General features: G+C 39.5%; 2 protein-coding genes across 5 annotated transcripts in view; both read left to right on the top strand.

Moving 5' to 3' along the window:
• PHKA1 (phosphorylase kinase regulatory subunit alpha 1) overlaps positions 1-19,807 on the top strand; it is a 195,594-nt gene that overhangs the window by 25,516 nt on the left and 150,271 nt on the right. For all 4 annotated transcript variants that reach the window (XM_043569863.1, XM_043569865.1, XM_043569864.1 and 1 more), the window contains exon 6: positions 11,405-11,485. In XM_043569863.1, coding sequence (XP_043425798.1) covers positions 11,405-11,485 — 81 coding nt within the window. The remainder of the gene's footprint in view (positions 1-11,404; positions 11,486-19,807) is intronic.
• On the top strand, positions 7,231-11,126 carry LOC122476943 (probable ATP-dependent RNA helicase DDX46). The gene is given in 2 exon segments (XM_043569868.1): positions 7,231-7,936; positions 7,938-11,126. Coding segments are annotated over 2 exon segments (3,117 nt in total). The 5' UTR covers positions 7,231-7,502; the 3' UTR covers positions 10,621-11,126.

Below are 19,807 nucleotides of genomic sequence, written 5' to 3'. Positions count from 1 at the left end.
AGGAAGTGTTCAAAAAGAACAGGACATGTCAAAAGGGCACAGGCACCAACCCAGAAGAATTCCCAATGGGTAAAGCTGGAACAATTTGAACAACAAAACAAACAATGATAATATTTTATTATAACCCAGAGAATAACCTAAATATTTATGAATTCATACTAATATAAATAAATGAGGGAGAAAGGACAGCTCTTCCTTAGGGAAGAATTGCAATTAATGACTGTAGAGGTAATAAAAGAACTAAGATAAAACCATTGAAATACCACTGTAATAATTGTTGCAGGCAAGTTTCACCAATGGATGCTAAATTAGCGGGTAGACATTTGAGAAGAAACAGGATATTTGCACAGTTGCAAAGTATCTTTCTCAAGATATTTATTAATCACAAGGGAGAGAATAGTAACACCAGCATGGAGAAACCATGCAGACACCACCTTAAACATGTGATGAAGGTAAACATGACCACAATAAGCCATAGCAACATCGTATACTCCTTGATGTGATGCAGTGAGAAGAAAACAGCATAACATCTGTAGTATTCCTGACAAAAATGCATAGTCTTTTTTTTTCTCAATATATGAAATTTATTGTCAAATTGGTTTCCATACAACACCCAGTGCTCATCCCAAAAGGTGCCCTCCTCAATACCCATCACCCACCCCCCCCCCTCCCACCCCCCATCAACCCTCAGTTTGTTCTCAGTTTTTAACAGTCTCTTATGCTTTGGCTGTCTCCCACTCTAACCTCTTTTTTTTTTCCTTCCCCTCCCCCATGGGTTCCTGTTAAGTTTCTCAGGATCCACATAAGAGTGAAACCATATGGTATCTGTCTTTCTCTGTATGGCTTATTTCACTTAGCATCACACTCTCCAGTTCCATCCACGTTGCTACAAACAGCCATATTTCGTTCTTTCTCATTGCCGTGTAGTACTCCGTTGTGTATATAAACCACAATTTCTTTATCCATTCATCAGTTGATGTACATTTAGGCTCTTTCCATAATTTGGCTATTGTTGAGAGTGCGACTATGAACATTGGGGTACAAGTGCCCCTATGCATCAGTACTCCTGTGTCCCTTGGGTAAATTCCTAGCAGTGCTATTGCTGGGTCATAGGGTAGGTCTATTTTTAATTTTCTGAGGAACCTCCACACTGCTTTCCAGAGCGGCTGCACCAATTTGCATTCCCACCAACAGTGCAAGAGGGTTCCCGTCTCTCCACATCCTCTCCAGCATCTATAGTCTCCTGATTTGTTCATTTTGACCACTCTGACTGGCGTGAGGTGATATCTGAGTGTGGTTTTGATTTGTATTTCCCTGATGAGGAGCGACGTTGAGCATCTTTTCATGTGCCTGTTGGCCATCCAGATGTCTTCTTTAGAGAAGTGTCTATTCATGTTTTCTGCCCATTTCTTCACTGGGTTATTTGTTTTTCGGGTGTGGAGTTTGGTGAGCTCTTTATAGACTTTGGATACTAGCACTTTGTCCGATATGTCATTTGCAAATATCTTTTCCCATTCCGTTGGTTGCCTTTTAGTTTTGTTGGTTGTTTCCTTTGCTGTGGAGAAGCTTTTTATCTTCATGAGGTCTCAATAGTTCATTTTTGCTTTTAATTCCCTTGCCTTTGGGGATGTGTCAAGTAAGAAACTGCTGTGACTGAGGTCAGAGAGGTCTTTTCCTGCTTTCTCCTCTAGTGTTTTGATGGTTTCCTGTCTCACATTCTGGTCCTTTATCCATTTTGAGTTTATTTTTGTGAATGGTGTGAGAAAGTGGTCTAGTTTCAACCTTCTGCATGTTGCTGTCCAGTTCTCCCACCATCATTTGCTAAAGAGACTGTCTTTTTTCCATTGGATGTTCTTTCCTGCTTTGTCAAAGATGAGTTGGCCATACGTTTGTGGGTCTAGTTCTGGGGTTTCTATTCTATTCCATTGGTCTATGTGTCTGTTTTTGTGCCAATACCATGCTGTCTTGATGATGACAGCTTTGTAGTAGATGCTAAAGTCTGGGATGGTGATGCCTCCTGCTTTGGTCTTCTTCTTCAAAATTCCTTTGGCTATTCGGGGCCTTTTGTGGTTCCATATGAATTTTAGGATTGCTTGTTCTAGTTTCGAGAAGAATGCTGGTGCAATTTTGATTGGGATTGCATTGAATGTGTAGATAGCTTTGGGTAGTATTGACATTTTGACAATATTTATTCTCCCAATCCATGAGCACGGAATGTCTTTCCATTTCTTTATATCTTCTTCAATTACCTTCATAAGCTTTCTATAGTTTTCAGCATACAGATCTTTGACATCTTTGGTTAGATTTATTCTTAGGTATTTTATGCTTCTTGGTGCAATTGTGAATGGGATCAGTTTCTTTGTCTTTCTGTTGCTTCATTGTTAGTGTATAAGAATGCAACTGATTTCTGTACATGGATTTTGTATCCTGCAACTTTTCTGAATTCATTTGTCAGTTCTAGCAGACTTTTGGTGGAGTCTATCGGATTTTCCATGTATAGTGTCATGTCATCTGCAAAAAGTGAAAGCTTGACTTCATCTTTGCCAATTTTGATGCCTTTGATTTCCTTTTGTTGTCTGATTGCTGATGCTAGAACTTCCAGCACTATGTTAAACAACAGCGGTGAGAGTGGGCATCCCTGTAGTGTTCCTGATTTCAGGGAGAAAGTTCTCAAGTTTTTCCCCGTTGAGGATGATGTTAGCTGTGGGCTTTTCATAAATGGCTTTGATGATGTTTAAGTATGTTCCTTCTATCCCGACTTTCTCAAGGGTTTTTATTAAGAAAGGGTGCTGGATTTTGTCAAAGGCCTTTTCTGCATCGATTGACAGGATCATATGGTTCTTCTCTTTTTTTTTTGTTAATGTGATGTATCACGTTGATTGATTTGCGAATGTTGAACCAGCCCTGCATCCCAGGAATGAATCCCACGTGATCATGGTGAATAATTCTTTTTATATGCCTTTGAATTCGATTTGCTAGTATCTTATTGAGAATTTTTGCATCCATATTCATCAGGGATATTGGCCTGTAGTTCTCTTTTTTTACTGGGTCTCTGTCTGGTTTAGGAATCAAAGGAATACTGGCTTCATAGAATGAGTCTGGAAGTTTTCCTTCCCTTTCTATTTCTTGGAATAGCTTGAGAAGGATAGGTATTATCTCTGCTTTAAACGTCTGGTAGAACTCCCCTGGGAAGCCATCTGGTCCTGGACTCTTATTTGTTGGGAGATTTTTGATAACCGATTCAATTTCTTCGCTGGTTATGGGTCTGTTGAAGCTTTCTATTTCCTCTGATTGAGTTTTGGAAGAGTGTGGGTGTTCAGGAATTTGTCCATTTCTTCCAGGTTGGCCAATTTGTTGGCATATAATTTTTCATAGTATTCCCTGATAATTGTTTGTATCTCTGAGGGATTGGTTGTAATCATTCCATTTTCATTCATGATTTTATCTATTTGGGTCATCTCCCTTTTCTTTTTGAGAAGCCTGGCTAGAGGTTTGTCAATTTTGTTTATTTTTCAAAAACCAACTCTTGGTTTCGTTGATCTGCTCTACAGTTTTTTCAGATTCTATATTGTTTATTTCTGCTCTGATCTTTATTATTTCTCTTCTTCTGCTGGGTTTGGGGTGTCTTTGCTGTTCTGCTTCTATTTCCTTTAGGTGTGCTGTTAGATTTTGTATTTGGGATTTTTCTTGTTTCTTGAGATAGGCCTGGATTGCAATGTATTTTCCTCTCAGGACTGCCTTCGATGCATCCCAAAGCGTTTGGATTGTTGTATTTTCATTTTCGTTTGTTTCCATATATTTTTTAATTTCTTCTCTAATTGCCTGGTTGACCCATTCATTCTTTAGTAGGGTGTTCTTTAACCTCCATGCTTTTGGAGTTTTCCAGACTTTTTCCTGTGGTTGATTTCAAGCTTCATAGCATTGTGGTCTAAAAGTATGCATGGTACAATTTCAATTCTTGTATACTTGTGAAGGGCTGTTTTGTGACCGAGGATTGATCTATCTTGGAGAATGTTCCATGTGCACTCGAGAAGAAAGTATATTCTGTTGCTTTGGGATGCAGAGTTCTAAATAGATCTGTCAAGTCCATCTGATCCAATGTATCAATCAGGGCCCTTGTTTCTTTATTGACCATGTGTCTAGATGATCTATCCATTTCTGTAAGTGGAGTGTTAAAGTCCTCTGAAATTACCACATTCTTATCAATAAGGTTGCTTATGTTTATGAGTAATTGTTTTATATATTTGGGGGCTCCGGTATTCGGCGCATAGACATTTATAATTGTTAGCTCTTCCTGATGGATAGACCCTGTAATTATTTTATAATGCCCTTCTTCATCTCTTGTTACAGCCTTTAATTTAAAGTCTAGTTTGTCTGATATAAGTCTGGCTGCTCCAGCTCTCTTTTGGCTTCCAGTCACATGATAAATAGTTCTCCATCCCCTCACTCTCAATCTAAAGGTGTCCTCTGGTCTAAAATGAGTCTCTTGTAGACAGCAAATAGATGGGTCTTGTTTTTTTATCCATTCTGATACCCTATGTCTTTTGGTTGGCACATTTAATCCATTTACATTCAGTGTTATTATAGAAAGATACGGGTTTAGAGTCATTGTGATGTCTGTATGTTTTATGCTTGTAGCGATGTCTCTGGTACTTTGTCTCACAGGATCCCCCTTAGGATCTCTTGTAGGGCTGGTTTAGTGGTGACAAATTCCTTCAGTTTTTGTTTGTTTGGGAAGACCTTTATCTCTCCTTCTATTCTAAATGACAGACTTGCTGGATAAAGGATTCTCGGCTGCATATTTTTTCTGTCTAGCACTCTGAAAATCTCGTGCCAATTCTTTCTGGCCTGCCAAGTTTCAAAAGAGAGATCAGTCACGAGTCTTATAGGTCTCCCTTTATATGTGAGGGCACGTTTACCCCTTGCTGCTTTCAGAATTTTCTCTTTATCCTTGTATTTTGCCAGTTTCACTATGATATGTCGTGCAGAAGATCGATTCAAGTTACGTCTGAAGGGAGTTCTCTGTGCCTCTTGGATTTCAATGCCTTTTTCCTTCCCCAGATCAGGGAATTTCTCAGCTATGATTTCTTCAAGTACCCCTTCAGCACCTTTCCCTCTCTCTTCCTCTTCTGGGGTACCAATTATGCGTATATTATTTCTTTTTAGTGTATCACTTAGTTCTCTAATTTTCCCCTCATACTCCTGGATTTTTTTATCTCTCTTTTTCTCAGCTTCCTCTTTTTCCATAACTTTATCTTCTAGTTCACCTATTCTCTCCTCTGCCTCTTCAATCCGAGCTGTCGTCGTTTCCATTTTGTTTTGCATTTCGTTTAAGCGCTTTTCAGCTCCTCGTGATTGTTCCTTAGTCCCTTGATCTCTGTAGCAAGAGATTCTCTGCTGTCCTGTATACTGTTTTCAAGCCCAGCTATTAAGTTTATGACTATTATTCTAAATTAACTTTTTGTTATATTATTTAAATCCTTTTTGATCAGTTCATTAGCTGTTGCTATTTCCTGGAGATTCTTCTGAGGGGAATTCTTCCGCTTGGTCATTTTGGATAGTCCCTGGAGTGGTGAGGACCTGCAGGGCACTTCCCCTGTGCTGTGGTGTATAACTGGAGTTGGTGGGCGGGGCCACAGTCCGACCTGATGTCTGCCCCCAGCCCAACGCTGGGGCCACAGACGGACTGGTCTGTGCCTTCTCTTCCCCTCTCCTAGGGACGGGATTCACTGTGGGGTGGCGTGGCCCGTCTGGGCTACTTGCACACTGCCAGGCTTGTGGTGCTGGGGATCTGGCGTATTAGCTGGGGTGGGTAGGCAAGGTGCACGGGGGCAGGAGGGGCAGGCTTAGCTCGCTTCTCCTTAGGTGATCCACTTCAGGAGGGGCCCTGTGGCAGCGGGAGGGAGTCATACCAGCTGCCGGAGGAGTGGCTCCGCAGAAGCACAGCTTCGGTGTTTGCGCGGAGCAAGCAAGTTCCCTGGCAGGAACTGGTTCCCTTTGGGATTTTGGCTGGGGGATGGGCGGAGGAGATGGCGCTGGCTAGCACCTTTGTTCCCTGCCAAACTGAGCTCTGTCGTCCTGGGGCTCAGCAACTCTCCCTCCCTTTGCCCTCCAGCCTTCCCGCTTTCTGAGCAGAGCTGTTTACTTATGACCTCCCAGATGCTAAGTCCCGCTTGCTGTTGGAACACACTCCGTCTTGCCCCTCCGCTTTTGCGAGCCAGACTCCAGGGCTCTGCTTGGCCGGTGGGCCGCCCCTCCACCCCAGCTCCCTCCCACCAGTCCGTGGAGCGCACACCGCCTTGCCACGCTTCCTACCGTCTTCCGTGGGCCTCTCGTCTGTGCTTGGCTCCGCAGACTCCATTCTGCTAGTCTTCTTTTGGTTTTCTGGGTTATTTAGGCAGGTGTAAGTGGAATCGAAGTGATCATCAGGAGGCGCGGTGAGCCCAGCGTCCTCCTACGCCGCCATCTTCTGCCGGTCCCCTGCACAGTCTTAATATAATCAAATGAAGGCATCAGGTGAACCTAAATTGAGGGAAATCTATAAAAATGTCTGACCACTGGTCTTCAGAATGTGTAACGGTCATGAAAGACAAGACTTGAGAAGTCGTAACTGATGAGAAGAGACCAAGGAGGCATGACAAATGCAGCATGGTATTCTGGATTGGATCTGGGAACATAAAATTCTATTAGTGGAAAAACTGGTGAAATCCTAACAAAGTCCATAATTTGGTTACTAGAATTGTACAAATGCTTATTTTTTAGCTTTGACCATTGTATTATGGTTATGTCAGGTGTTAACATTAGGGGAAGTTGAGTGAAAGGTCTATGAAAACTCACTGTACTGTTTTTGTAACTTCTCTGTAACTCTGAAGTTTTTTCAAATAAAAAAGTTTTTAAAAGTAATTTTACATGTTGTCTTTGCATTATCAAGGGGTCATATAAAGCTATGGTTAAGAATTTACACTTTGGACTGAGAGTACTTGGACTCTAATCCTAGCTCTGTCACTGTGTGACCTTGGGTGAGTCACTTAACTTCTCTTTGCACCTCAGTTTCATCATCTATAAAATATAAAGATTGAATAAGGTAGCAGTGTAAAGTGCATAGGTTAGTGCATGGTACATTGTCAGTGACAATAGAGAGTAAAATTAGAATAGATAATTGAGATAGAACACTGGGGTACTGTTTAAGCTCCATCTTTTAGAAACTCTGTATCTGCTTTGATGAAAAGTTTTTAGAAGCACTTCTCTACATGAACTGAGTTATAGTTCTTGAACTGATCAACTGTTGAGGAGTCTTCCAACGTCTCAGAGATCCCAATAGAATTTAAAGCTACTAGGAAAGGTTTTCGTTGGCTGCTCTCAGATGGCTGCCACTGCTGGAGCTGCTGCTCTCTCTTAGTGCTGCTCCTCGCTCAGCTAGCTGAGGGCGGCGCGGCCTCTTCTTTTGTCCGGTTACCCTGCGCATTGTCCTGAAGGGTGCCGCTTTTCCCGCGGCCGGCAGCATGGGCCGGGAATCATGCCATTATCGGAAGTGGTCAGCATCAAGGGGGCGCTCTTGATCTAGTCGATCTAGATCTAGATCTAGATCTAGTCGATCTAGAAGTCGCTCACCTGACAGAAGAAGTAAACGTGGAGATGACAGGCGGTCCAGAAGCAGAGATAGAGATAGAAGGAGAGAGAGGTCTCCTAGCAGGGATAAAAGAAGATCTCGGTCAAGAGACTGGAAGCGCCTGAGGCATTCCAGAAGTAGAGAGAGAGATCGAAGTCGAGAGCGAAGAAGATCTCGAAGTCGAGACAGGAGATGCTCCAGGAGTAGAAGCCGAGGCCGGCGATCCAGATCCTCAAGTCCTGGCAATAAAAGGAAGAAAGCTGAGAATAGGTCTAGGTCCAAAGAGAAAACAAATAGTGGGGAAAGTTCTAAAGAGAAGAAAAAAGACAGATGACAAGGAGGATGAAAAAGAAAAAGATGCTGGTAACTTTGATCAGAATAAGCTGGAAGAAGAAATGAGGAAGCGAAAAGAACGAGTAGAAAAATGGCGAGAGGAGCAACGTAAAAAGGCCATGGAAAACATTGGGGAACTGAAAAAGGAAATAGAAGAGATGAAACAAGGGAAAAAATGGAGTTTAGAAGATGGTGATGATGATGAAGATGATCCTGCAGAAGCTGAAAAGGAAGGAAATGAAATGGAGGGTGAGGAGTTAGATCCATTAGATGCTTACATGGAAGAAGTGAAAGAGGAAGTAAAAAAGTTTAATATGCGAAGTGTGAAGGGTGGTGGAGGGAATTAAAAGAAGTCTGGGCCAACAGTCACAAAAGTTGTCACTGTAGTGACAACCAAAAAAGCAGTGGTAGATTCTGATAAGAAGAAAGGTGAGCTAATGGAGAATGACCAGGATGCCATGGAGTATTCTTCAGAGGAGGAAGAAGTTGATCTTCAGACGGCCCTTACAGGCTACCAGACAAAACAGAGAAAGCTTCTAGAACCAGTGGATCATGGAAAAATTGAATATGAACCATTCAGAAAAAACTTTTATGTTGAAGTTCCAGAATTAGCAAAAATGTCTCAAGAGGAGGTAAATGTTTTTCGGTTGGAAATGGAAGGCATTACTGTCAAGGGAAAAGGTTGCCCCAAACCAATTAAATCTTGGGTCCAGTGTGGAATTTCCATGAAGATCCTAAATTCTCTCAAAAAGCATGGCTATGAAAAACCCACGCCAATCCAGTCCCAGGCGATTCCTGCTATAATGTCTGGACAAGATTTGATTGGTATTGCCAAGACAGGAAGCGGAAAGACCATTGCTTTTCTGTTGCCCATGTTTAGACACATCATGGATCAGAGGTCATTAGAAGAAAGAGAGGGGCCAATAGCTGTCATCATGACTCCAACTCGAGAACTGGCTTTACAAATTACTAAAGAACGTGAGAAGTTTTCAAAGACCCTGGGACTTAGAGTGGTCTGTGTTTATGGAGGAACAGGAATCAGTGAGCAGATTGCTGAGCTGAAAAGAGGTGCTGAAATTATTGTTTGCACACCTGGTCGAATGATTGACATGTTAGCAGCTAATAGTGGTCGGGTCACAAATCTTGGAAGAGTAACATATGTTGTTTTAGACCTAGCAGACAGAATGTTTGACATGGGTTTTGAACCACAGGTCATGCGCATTGTGGATAATGTCCATCCTGACCAACAGACAGTTATGTTTTCAGCTACTTTCCCCAGAGCTATGGAGGCTTTGGCTCGCAGAATCCTCAGTAAACCCATTGAAGTGCAGGTTGGAGGCAGAAGCGTGGTTTACTCAGATGTGGAACAAGTGATTGTGATTGAAGAAGAAAAGAAGTTCTTGAAGTTACTTGAGCTTCTCGGCCATTATCAAGAGTTGGGATCTGTCATTATATTTGTGGATAAGCAGGAACATGCAGATGGTCTTCTGAAAGATTTAATGAGAGCATCTTATCCTTGCATGTCTCTTCATGGAGGCATTGATCAATATGACAGAGATAGCATCATAAATAACTTCAAGAATGGGACCTGCAAACTTCTCATAGCCACTTCTGTTGCTGCCCGAGGTTTAGATGTGAAACATCTGCTTCTTGTAAATTACAGCTGCCCCAACCATTATGAGGATTATGTGCACAGAGCGGGACGGACTGGAAGAGCAGGCAATAAAGGTTATGCGTATACTTTTATCACAGAAGATCAAGCTCACTATGCTGGTGACATAATTAAAGCTCTTGAATTGTCAGGAACTGCAGTGTCTTCTGATCTGGAGAAACTTTGGAGTGATTTCAAAGATCAGCAGAAATCTGAAGGGAAAATAATTAAAAAGAGTAGTGGGTTCTCTGGTAAGGGATTCAAATTTGATGAAACAGAACAAGCTTTGGCTAATGAGAGGAAGAAGTTGCAAAAAGCAGCTCTCGGTTTGCAAGATTCAGATGATGAGGATGCTGCAATCGACATTGATGAACAAATTGAAAGTATGTTTAATTCAAAGAAGAGAGTAAAAGATATGGCTGCTCCTGGAGCATCTAGTGTTCCTGCTCCAACTGTGGGAAATGCTGAGAAATTAGAAATAGCTAAGAGACTGGCTCTTAGAATCAATGCTCAGAAGAATTTGGGTATTGAGTCTCAGGTAGATGTGATGCAACAGGCCACCAATGCAATTCTCAGAGGCGGCACCATCCTGGCTCCCACTGTGTCTGCAAAAACCATTGCAGAGCAACTTGCTGAAAAGATCAATGCTAAGCTCAATTATGTGCCTTTGGAGAAACAAGAAGAGGAGAGGCAAGATGGTGGACAGAATGAATCTTTTAAAAGATATGAAGAAGAATTAGAGATCAGTGACTTCCCACAGACTGCTAGGTGGAAAGTTACCTCTAAGGAAGCTCTGCAGAGAATCAGTGAATATTATGAAGCTGCAATTACAATCAGAGGAACATATTTCCCACCTGGCAAAGAACCTAAGGAAGGAGAGTGGAAAATTTACTTGGCAATTGAAAGTGCCAATGAACTGGCTGTGCAGAAAGCAAAGGCAGAAATCACCAGACTTATAAAAGAAGAACTGATCCGGCTGCAAAGTTCATACCAACCAACAAATAAAGGAAGATACAAAGTCTTATAAAATACTTCGAAAAAACATTTTACCTCTGCTGGTCTGTGATACATGTGGCAGTTGTCTGCAGTTTACAATGTATTGTAAATTAAGATTTTTAAAATTCTGTCTTGCTGATTTTTTTAAATACATGAAACCAGTATTTGCTAAAGAAATCTTCTTTCAGTAAGTACCACCAGAATTATCAAACTATATTTAAAGCAGGCCTGTTTTCAGAGTATGATGCCCTTTAATGTAAAGTTTAAATACCAATATTTTAAATGTCTGGATAAAATTCCAGAAGTTTAAAAAAATGGAAATATTTGGGCTTTCTATCAATGGTAATAAAGTACACAAGTCACTAGGGGCCTATTCACCATATCCTTTTGAAATGAAATTGTGATCTCCTCAGAAAAGGTAAAATTCTCTAATATTTTGTCCCCCCCTACCCCCCCTTGAGCTTAAATCTTACTTGATTCATTGGAACAGTATGAACTGGATTTAAGAATGTTATAATAGAATTTTTACAAAATGTTTCAGAGTTTTTGTTTCAGTTTTTATCATCGTAAATGGGCAATAGTTGGACTGCTTTTCAGTTTTGTGAAATTAAAGATTTGTGGTATAAAAAAAATAAAGCTACTAGGAAAATAGCTAGGGGGCAGCCCAACTCATTGGTACCTCCTTAATAAGCATTGTGGGTACACACATGTATGGCGAATTAGCTACTATGTGTGCTTTTTATTCAAGGGTTATGTGTCTAGTAAGCATTTAGTAGTAATGACTTGCTAATGGTATGTTGATTATTTTATGCTAGGACTTCGGGATATGGGAACGTGGAGACAAGACAAACCAAGGGATCTCAGAATTGAATGCCAGTTCAGTTGGAATGGCAAAGGTAATTTTTCTTGCTTTGTTTATACCAAGTGTGGGGAAAGGACATACACCTTTGCCGTAGATGAAGGCTTAACGTGAATTTGGACCATCATCAAATTGTTCTTTTTTTTAAGTTTATTTATTTAGTTTGAAAGAGAGAAAGAGCACGAGTGGAGGAAGGGCAGAGAGAGAGAGGGAGAGAGAGAATCCCAAACAGACTCTGCACTATCAGCACAGAGCCCTATGCAGGTCTTGAACTTACAAACCATGAGATCATGACCTGAGCTGAAATAAAGAGTTGGATGCTTAACTAGGCCATCTAGGTGCCTCCAAATTTTTCTTTTAAAACACAGGTAAATTCAGATTCTTCCATAGAACTATGGACATGTAGGTAAGATTTCTTTCATAATCTCCGGGTTTATATATCCAACTGCTTTTGTAGCATATCTCTATATATACCACAGAGACCTCAGAGAACATATCTTAAACTAAATTCATCTTCTCTATCATTACAAAAACAAAGAGAGGACTTGCCCTGCCATACACCAGTTGACACAACTCGGTATCAGGGAACCATCTGTCAATCCTGAACCCTCCTCACTCTCCTGCATCCCACATATCATCATCATCATCATCATCATCATCATCATTATCATCATCATCACTGCCTTTCCACTTGACTCCATCTTTTCCTTCCCTCTGCTCCTGCCTTAATTTCAGCTCTTATTACTGGAGACAGCAAGAAGGCATAAAATAGGATAGCAGGAATAGGATCACACATATTATAATGATAAATACACATGACCTAATTTAAGTTTCTCCTGCCAAAAGACACAGATTGACTTTTAAAAGATATATATATATATATATATATATATATATATATATATATATCTTTTTTCAGTGTTATTTAAAATAGCCAGGATATGGAAACAACCTAAGTATCCATCTATAGAGGAATGGATAAAGATGAGATACGTATACACATGTGCACATACAAAATGCAATATTACTTAGCCATAGGAAAAAGTGAAATCTTGCCATTCATGACAATATGGATGGATGTAGAGGGTATTATACTAAGTGAAATAAACCAGACAGAGAAAGACAAATAGCATATGACTTCACTTATATGTGGAACCTAAAAAATAAAACACAATTAAAAGCACACAATAAAGTCAACCTAAATTTCCAACAGTTGTTAAATGGTTAAATAAATATGAGAGAATATTATGTTGAAATAAAGAATTTTCATAATATGAAGAAACATTTACACTGTAGTATCCTAACCAGATTTTATATGAAACATGATCTCAACTATAGAAAGATTTGCATAGAGAAAACTAATAGGGAACATACCGAAAATATTAGCATTATTTTGGGTGACTTTTTTGCCTTCTCCATACTTTTTATGTTTTCAAAATATTCTATAACAAGTATGGTATACTTTTATAATCAAGAAAAGCAAGAAATTAATAAGTAAATTATATTTTTAAAAAAAACATGGAAACTCATCTTTGGCCTTGGTGACTAGTAACTTTCATCTTTAAGTCAATCATAGTGTCTTTTTAGGCTATTCACTTCTCTGTGGAAACTCAGTGATGCGCCACTACCTAATGGCTATTGTATTTTAGTATCTTATATCCAGACAACTTGTGGTATTTCTTATGTACTGGTATCACACTAGTGGTTTACTACAAGTACATCTGTGCCATGTTCAAATTATTTTTAAAGTGTGATGCTTGACTTGATAATCCTGTAACTTTATCTTATGTCATATCTTTTTTAAATGCATTTTTATTGAGATGTAATTGACATATAACATTGTGCAAGTTTTAAGTACACAACATATTGAATGATATGTTTTTATTATAATATGATTACCACCAAAGAGTTAGGTAACATCCCTATCACATCATATAATTATCATTTCTTTTTTGTGGTAGGAACAATTAATATTTAATCTTAGATAATACAGTATTGTTGTCTATAATCACTATGCTGTGCATTAGATCTCCAGAACTTATTTATCTACTGGTTGCAAGTTTGTACCTTTAAACAACATCTCCTCAATTCCTCCATCCCCCAGCCCCTGGTAACCACCATTTTACTCTGTTTTTTTTGGAGTTTGGCTTTTTAAGTTACACATATAAGTGATATAATACAGTATTTGTCTTTCTCTGTCTACCTTATATCACTTAACATAATGCCCTCAAGGTCCATCTCTATTGTCACAAAAAGGCAGGATTTCCTTCATTCTCATAGCTGAATAATATTCCATTACGTGTGTGTGTGTGTGTGTGTGTGTGTGTGTGTGTGTGTATGTATCACGTCTTCTTTACCCATTCACCTGTTGGCAGACACTTAGTGTTTCCATATATTGACTTCTGTGAATAATGTTGCAATAAACATGGGGGTACATATATCCCTTTGATATCCTCTTTTCATTTCTTTTGAATATATACCCAAGAGTGGAATTGCTGGGTTGATCATATGATAGTCCTATTTTAAGTTTTTGTGGGACCCCCATAGTGTTTTCTATAGTGACAGAACCAATTTGCATTCCATCCAACAGTGTACAAGGTTTCCCATCTCTCCACATTCTGACGCCAAAAGTTGTTACCACTTGTCTTTTAGATAATAGCCATTCTTTTAAGTTTATTTATTTATTTTGAGAGAGAGAGAGAGAGAGAGAGAGAGAGAGAGAGAGAGTGTGTGCCATGGAGGGGCAGAGAGAGAGAGAGAGGGAGGTAGAGAGAGAGAGAGAATTAATCCCAAGCAGGCTCTGCACTGTCCTCATGAGCCTGATGCAGGGCTCAAACCCACGAACCACGAGATCATGACCAGAGCCGAAATCAAGAGTTGGTTGCTTAACCGAGTCATGCAGGTGACCCGATAATAGCCATTCTTACAGGTGTGAAGTGATATTGTGTTGTGGTTTTGATTTGTATTTCCCTGTTAATTAATGACTTTGGACATTTTTTCTTGTATCCATTGGCCGTTCATATGTCTTCTTTGGAAAAAATGTATATTCAATTCCTCTGCTCATTTTTTAATTGCTTATTATTGAATTGTATGAGTTCTTTACATAGTTTGGATATTAACCTCTTATCAGATATGCAGTGTGTAAATATTTTCTCCTATTCCATAGGTTGCCTGTTCATTTTTTTAATTGTATCTTTTTCTGTGCAGAAACTTTTTAGTTTGATGTAATACCACTTGTTGATCTTTGCTTTTGTTGCTTGTGCTTTTGGTGTCATATCCAAAAAAATCATTGCCAAAGACAGTGTAAAGACGTTTTTCTCCTATGTTTTCTTCTAGAATTTTTATGGTATCAGGTCTTATGTTTAGTCCATTTTAAGTTAATTATTGTGAGGGTATAAGGTAGGGATCCAATTTCATTCTTCTGCATGTAGTTATCTAGTTTTCCCAACAACATTTGTCTCTTCAAGACCATTCTTTCTGCATTGACTGTTCCTGGCTCCCTTGTCAAATATTAAGTGACAGTAAATGCAGGGTTATTTCTGGCTTTTATTCTGTTCCATTGGTCTATTTGTCTATTTTAATGCCCATACCATAATATTTTAATTATTATAACTTTGTAGTATGGTTTTTTTATATATATATGAAATTTATTGACAAATTGGTTTCCATACAACACCCAGTGCTCATCCCAAAAGGTGCCCTCCTCAATACCCATCACCCACCCTCTCCTCCCTCCCACCCCCCATCAACCCTCAGTTTGTTCTCAGTTTTTAACAGTCTCTTATGCTTTGGCTCTCTCCCACTCTAACCTCTTTTTTTTTTCCTTCCCCTCCCCCATGGGTTCCTGTTAAGTTTCTCAGGATCCACATAAGAGTGAAACCATATGGTATCTGTCTTTCTCTGTATGGCTTATTTCACTTAGCATCACACTCTCCAGTTCCATCCATGTTGCTACAAAAGGCCATATTTCATTTTTTCTCATTGCCACGTAATATTCCATTGTGTATATACACCACAATTTCTTTATCCATTCATCAGTTGATGGACATTTAGGCTCTTTCCATAATTTGGCTATTGTTGAGAGTGCTGCTATGAACATTGGGGTACAAGTGGCCCTATGCATCAGTACTCCTGTATCCCTTGGATAAATTCCTAGCAGTGCTATTGCTGGGTCATAGGGTAGGTCTATTTTTAATTTTCTGAGGAACCTCCACACTGCTTTCCAGAGTGGCTGCACCAATTTGCATTCCCACCAACAGTGCAAGAGGGTTCCCGTTTCTCCACATCCTCTCCAGCATCTATATGATTTGTTCATTTTGGCCACTCTGACTGGCGTGAGGTGATATCTGAGTGTGGTTTTGATTTGTATTTCCCTGATAAGGAGCGACGCTGAACTTCTTTTCATGTGCCTGTTGGCCATCCGGATGTCTTCTTTAGAGAAGTGTCTATTCATGTTTTCTGCCCATTTCTTCACTGGGTTATTTGTTTTTCGGGTGTGGAGTTTGGTGAGCTCTTTATAGATTTTGGATACTAGCCCTTTGTCCGATATGTCATTTGCGAATATCTTTTCCCATTCTGTTGGTTGCCTTTTAGTTTTGTTGGTTGTTTCCTTTGCTGTGCAGAAGCTTTTGATCTTCATAAGGTCCCAGTAATTCACTTTTGCTTTTAATTCCCTTGCCTTTGGGGATGTGTCGAGTAAGAGATTGCTACGGCTGAGGTCAGAGAGGTCTTTTCCTGCTTTCTCCTCTAAGGTTTTGATGGTTTCCTGTCTCACATTTAGGTCCTTTATCCATTTTGAGTTTATGTTTGTGAATGGTGTGAGAAAGTGGTCTAGTTTCAACCTTCTGCATGTTGCTGTCCAGTTCTCCCAGCACCATTTGTTAAAGAGGCTGTCTTTTTTCCATTGGATGTTCTTTCCTGCTTTGTCAAAGATGAGTTGGCCATACGTTTGTGGGTCTAGTTCTGGGGTTTCTATTCTATTCCATTGGTCTATGTGTCTGTTTTGGTGCCAATACCATGCTGTCTTGATGATGACAGCTTTGTAGTAGAGGCTAAAGTCTGGGATTGTGATGCCTCCTGCTTTGGTCTTCTTCTTCAAAATTCCTTTGGCTATTCGGGGCCTTTTGTGGTTCCATATGAATTTTAGGATTGCTTGTTCTAGTTTCAAGAAGAATGCTGGTGCAATTTTGATTGGGATTGCATTGAATGTGTAGATAGCTTTGGGTAGTATTGACATTTTGACAATATTTATTTTTCCAATCCATGAGCAGGGAATGTCTTTCCATTTCTTTAAATCTTCTTCAATTTCCTTCATAAGCTTTCTATAGTTTTCAGCATACAGATCCTTTACATCTTTGGTTAGATTTATTCCTAGGTATTTTATGCTTCTTGGTGCAATTGTGAATGGGATCAGTTTCTTTATTTGTCTTTCTGTTGCTTCATTGTTAGTGTATAAGAATGCAACTGATTTCTGTACATTGATTTTGTATCCTGCAACTTTGCTGAATTCATGTATCAGTTCTAGCAGACTTTTGGTGGAGTCTATCGGATTTTCCATGTATAATATCATGTCATCTGCAAAAAGTGAAAGCTTGACTTCATCTTTGCCAATTTTGATGCCTTTGATTTCCTTTTGTTGTCTGATTGCTGATGCTAGAACTTCCAGCACTATGTTAAACAACAGCGGTGAGAGTGGGCATCCCTGTCGTGTTCCTGATCTCAGGGAAAAAGCTCTCAGTTTTTCCCCGTTGAGGATGATGTTAGCTGTGGGCTTTTCATAAATGGCTTTGATGATGTTTAAGTATGTTCCTTCTATCCCGACTTTCTCAAGGGTTTTTATTAAGAAAGGGTGCTGGAATTTTGTCAAAGGCCTTTTCTGCATCGATTGACAGGATCATATGGTTCTTCTCTTTTTTTTTGTTAATGTGATGTATCACGTTGATTGATTTCCGAATGTTGAACCAGCCCTGCATCCCAGGAATGAATCCCACTTGATCATGGTGAATAATTCTTTTTATATGCCGTTGAATTCGATTTGCTAGTATCTTATTGAGAATTTTTGCATCCATATTCATCAGGGATATTGGCCTGTAGTTCTCTTTTTTTACTGGGTCTCTGTCTGGTTTAGGAATCAAAGTAATACTGCCTTCATAGAATGAGTCTGGAAGTTTTCCTTCCCTTTCTATTTCTTGGAATAGCTTGAGAAGGATAGGTATTATCTCTGCTTTAAACGTCTGGTAGAACTCCCCTGGGAAGCCATCTGGTCCTGGACTCTTATTTGTTGGGAGATTTTTGATAACCGATTCAATTTCTTCGCTGGTTATGGGTCTGTTCAAGCTTTCTATTTCCTCCTGATTGAGTTTTGGAAGAGTGTGGGTGTTCAGGAATTTGTCCATTTCTTCCAGGTTGGCCAATTTGTTGGCATATAATTTTTCATAGTATTCCCTGATAATTGTTTGTATCTCTGAGGGATTGGTTGTAATCATTCCATTTTCATTCATGATTTTATCTATTTGGGTCATCTCCCTTTTCTTTTTGAGAAGCCTGGCTAGAGGTTTGTCAATTTTGTTTATTTTTTCAAAAAACCAACTCTTGGTTTCGTTGATCTGCTCTACAGTTTTTTTAGATTCTATATTGTTTATTTCTGCTCTGATCTTTATTATTTATTTCTCTTCTTCTGCTGGGTTTGGGGTGTCTTTGCTGTTCTGCTTCTAGTTCCTTTAGGTGTGCTGTTAGATTTTGTATTTGGGATTTTTCTTGTTTCTTGAGATAGGCCTGGATTGCAATGTATTTTCCTCTCAGGACTGCCTTCGCTGCGTCCCAAAGCGTTTGGATTGTTGTATTTTCATTTTCATTTGTTTCCATATATTTTTTAATTTCTTCTCTAATTGCCTGGTTGACCCACTCATTCATTAGTAGGGTGTTCTTTAACCTCCATGCTTTTGGCTGTTTTCCAGACTTTTTTCTGTGGTTGATTTCAAGCTTCATAGCGTTGTGGTCTGAAAGTATGCATGGTATAATTTCAATTCTTGTAAACTTATGAAGGGCTGTTTTGTGACCCAGTATGTGATCTATCTTGGAGAATGTTCCATGTGCACTCGAGAAGAAAGTATATTCTGTTGCTTTGGGATGCAGAGTTCTAAATAGATCTGTCAAGTCCATCTGATCCAATGTGTCATTCAGGGCCCTTGTTTCTTTATTGACCGTGTGTCTGGATGATCTATCCATTTCTGTAAGTGGGGTGTTAAAGTCCCCTGCAATTACCACATTCTTATCAATAAGGTTGCTTATGTTTATGAGTAATTGTTTTATATATTTGGGGGCTCCAGTATTCGGTGCATAGACATTTATAATTGTTAGCTCTTCCTGATGGATAGACCCTGTAACTATTATATAATGTCCTTCTTCATCTCTTGTTACAGCCTTTAATTTAAAGTTTAGTTTGTCTGATATAAGTATGGCTACTCCAGCTTTCTTTTGGCTTCCAGTCACATGATAAATAGTTCTCCATCCCCTCACTCTCAATCTAAAGGTGTCCTCAGGTCTAAAATGAGTCTCTTGTAGACAGCAAATAGATGGGTCTTGTTTTTTTATCCATTCTGATACCCTATGTCTTTTGGTTGGCACATTTAATCCATTTACATTCAGTGTTATTATAGAAAGATATGGGTTTAGAGTCATTGTGATGTCTGTATGTTTTATGCTTGTAGCGATGTCTCTGGTACTTTGTCTCACAGGGTCCCCCTTAGGATCTCTTGTAGGGCTGGTTTAGTGGTGACAAATTCCTTCAGTTTTTGTTTGTTTGGGAAGACCTTTATCTCTCCTTCTATTCTAAATGACAGACTTGCTGGATAAAGGATTCTCGGCTGCATATTTTTTCTGTCTAGCACTCTGAAAATCTCGTGCCAATTCTTTCTGGCCTGCCAAGTTTCAAAAGAGAGATCAGTCACGAGTCTTATAGGTCTCCCTTTATATGTGAGGGCACGTTTACCCCTTGCTGCTTTCAGAATTTTCTCTTTATCCTTGTATTTTGCCAGTTTCACTATGATATGTCGTGCAGAAGGTCGATTCAAGTTACGTCTGAAGGGAGTTCTCTGTGCCTCTTGGATTTCAATGCCTTTTTCCTTCCCCAGTTCAGGGAAGTTCTCAGCTATGATTTCTTCAAGTACTCCTTCAGCACCTTTCCCTCTCTCTTCTTCCTCTGGGGTACCAATTATGCGTATATTATTTCTTTTTAGTGTATCACTTAGTTCTCTAATTTTCCCCTCATACTCCTGGATTTTTTTATCTCTCTTTTTCTCAGCTTCCTCTTTTTCCATAACTTTATCTTCTAGTGCACCTATTCTCTCCTCTGCCTCTT

This window comes from Prionailurus bengalensis, chromosome X (assembly GCF_016509475.1).
Source record: "Prionailurus bengalensis isolate Pbe53 chromosome X, Fcat_Pben_1.1_paternal_pri, whole genome shotgun sequence".
Classification (NCBI taxonomy): domain Eukaryota; kingdom Metazoa; phylum Chordata; class Mammalia; order Carnivora; family Felidae; genus Prionailurus; species Prionailurus bengalensis.
This window is presented reverse-complemented; position numbering and strand designations above follow the sequence as displayed.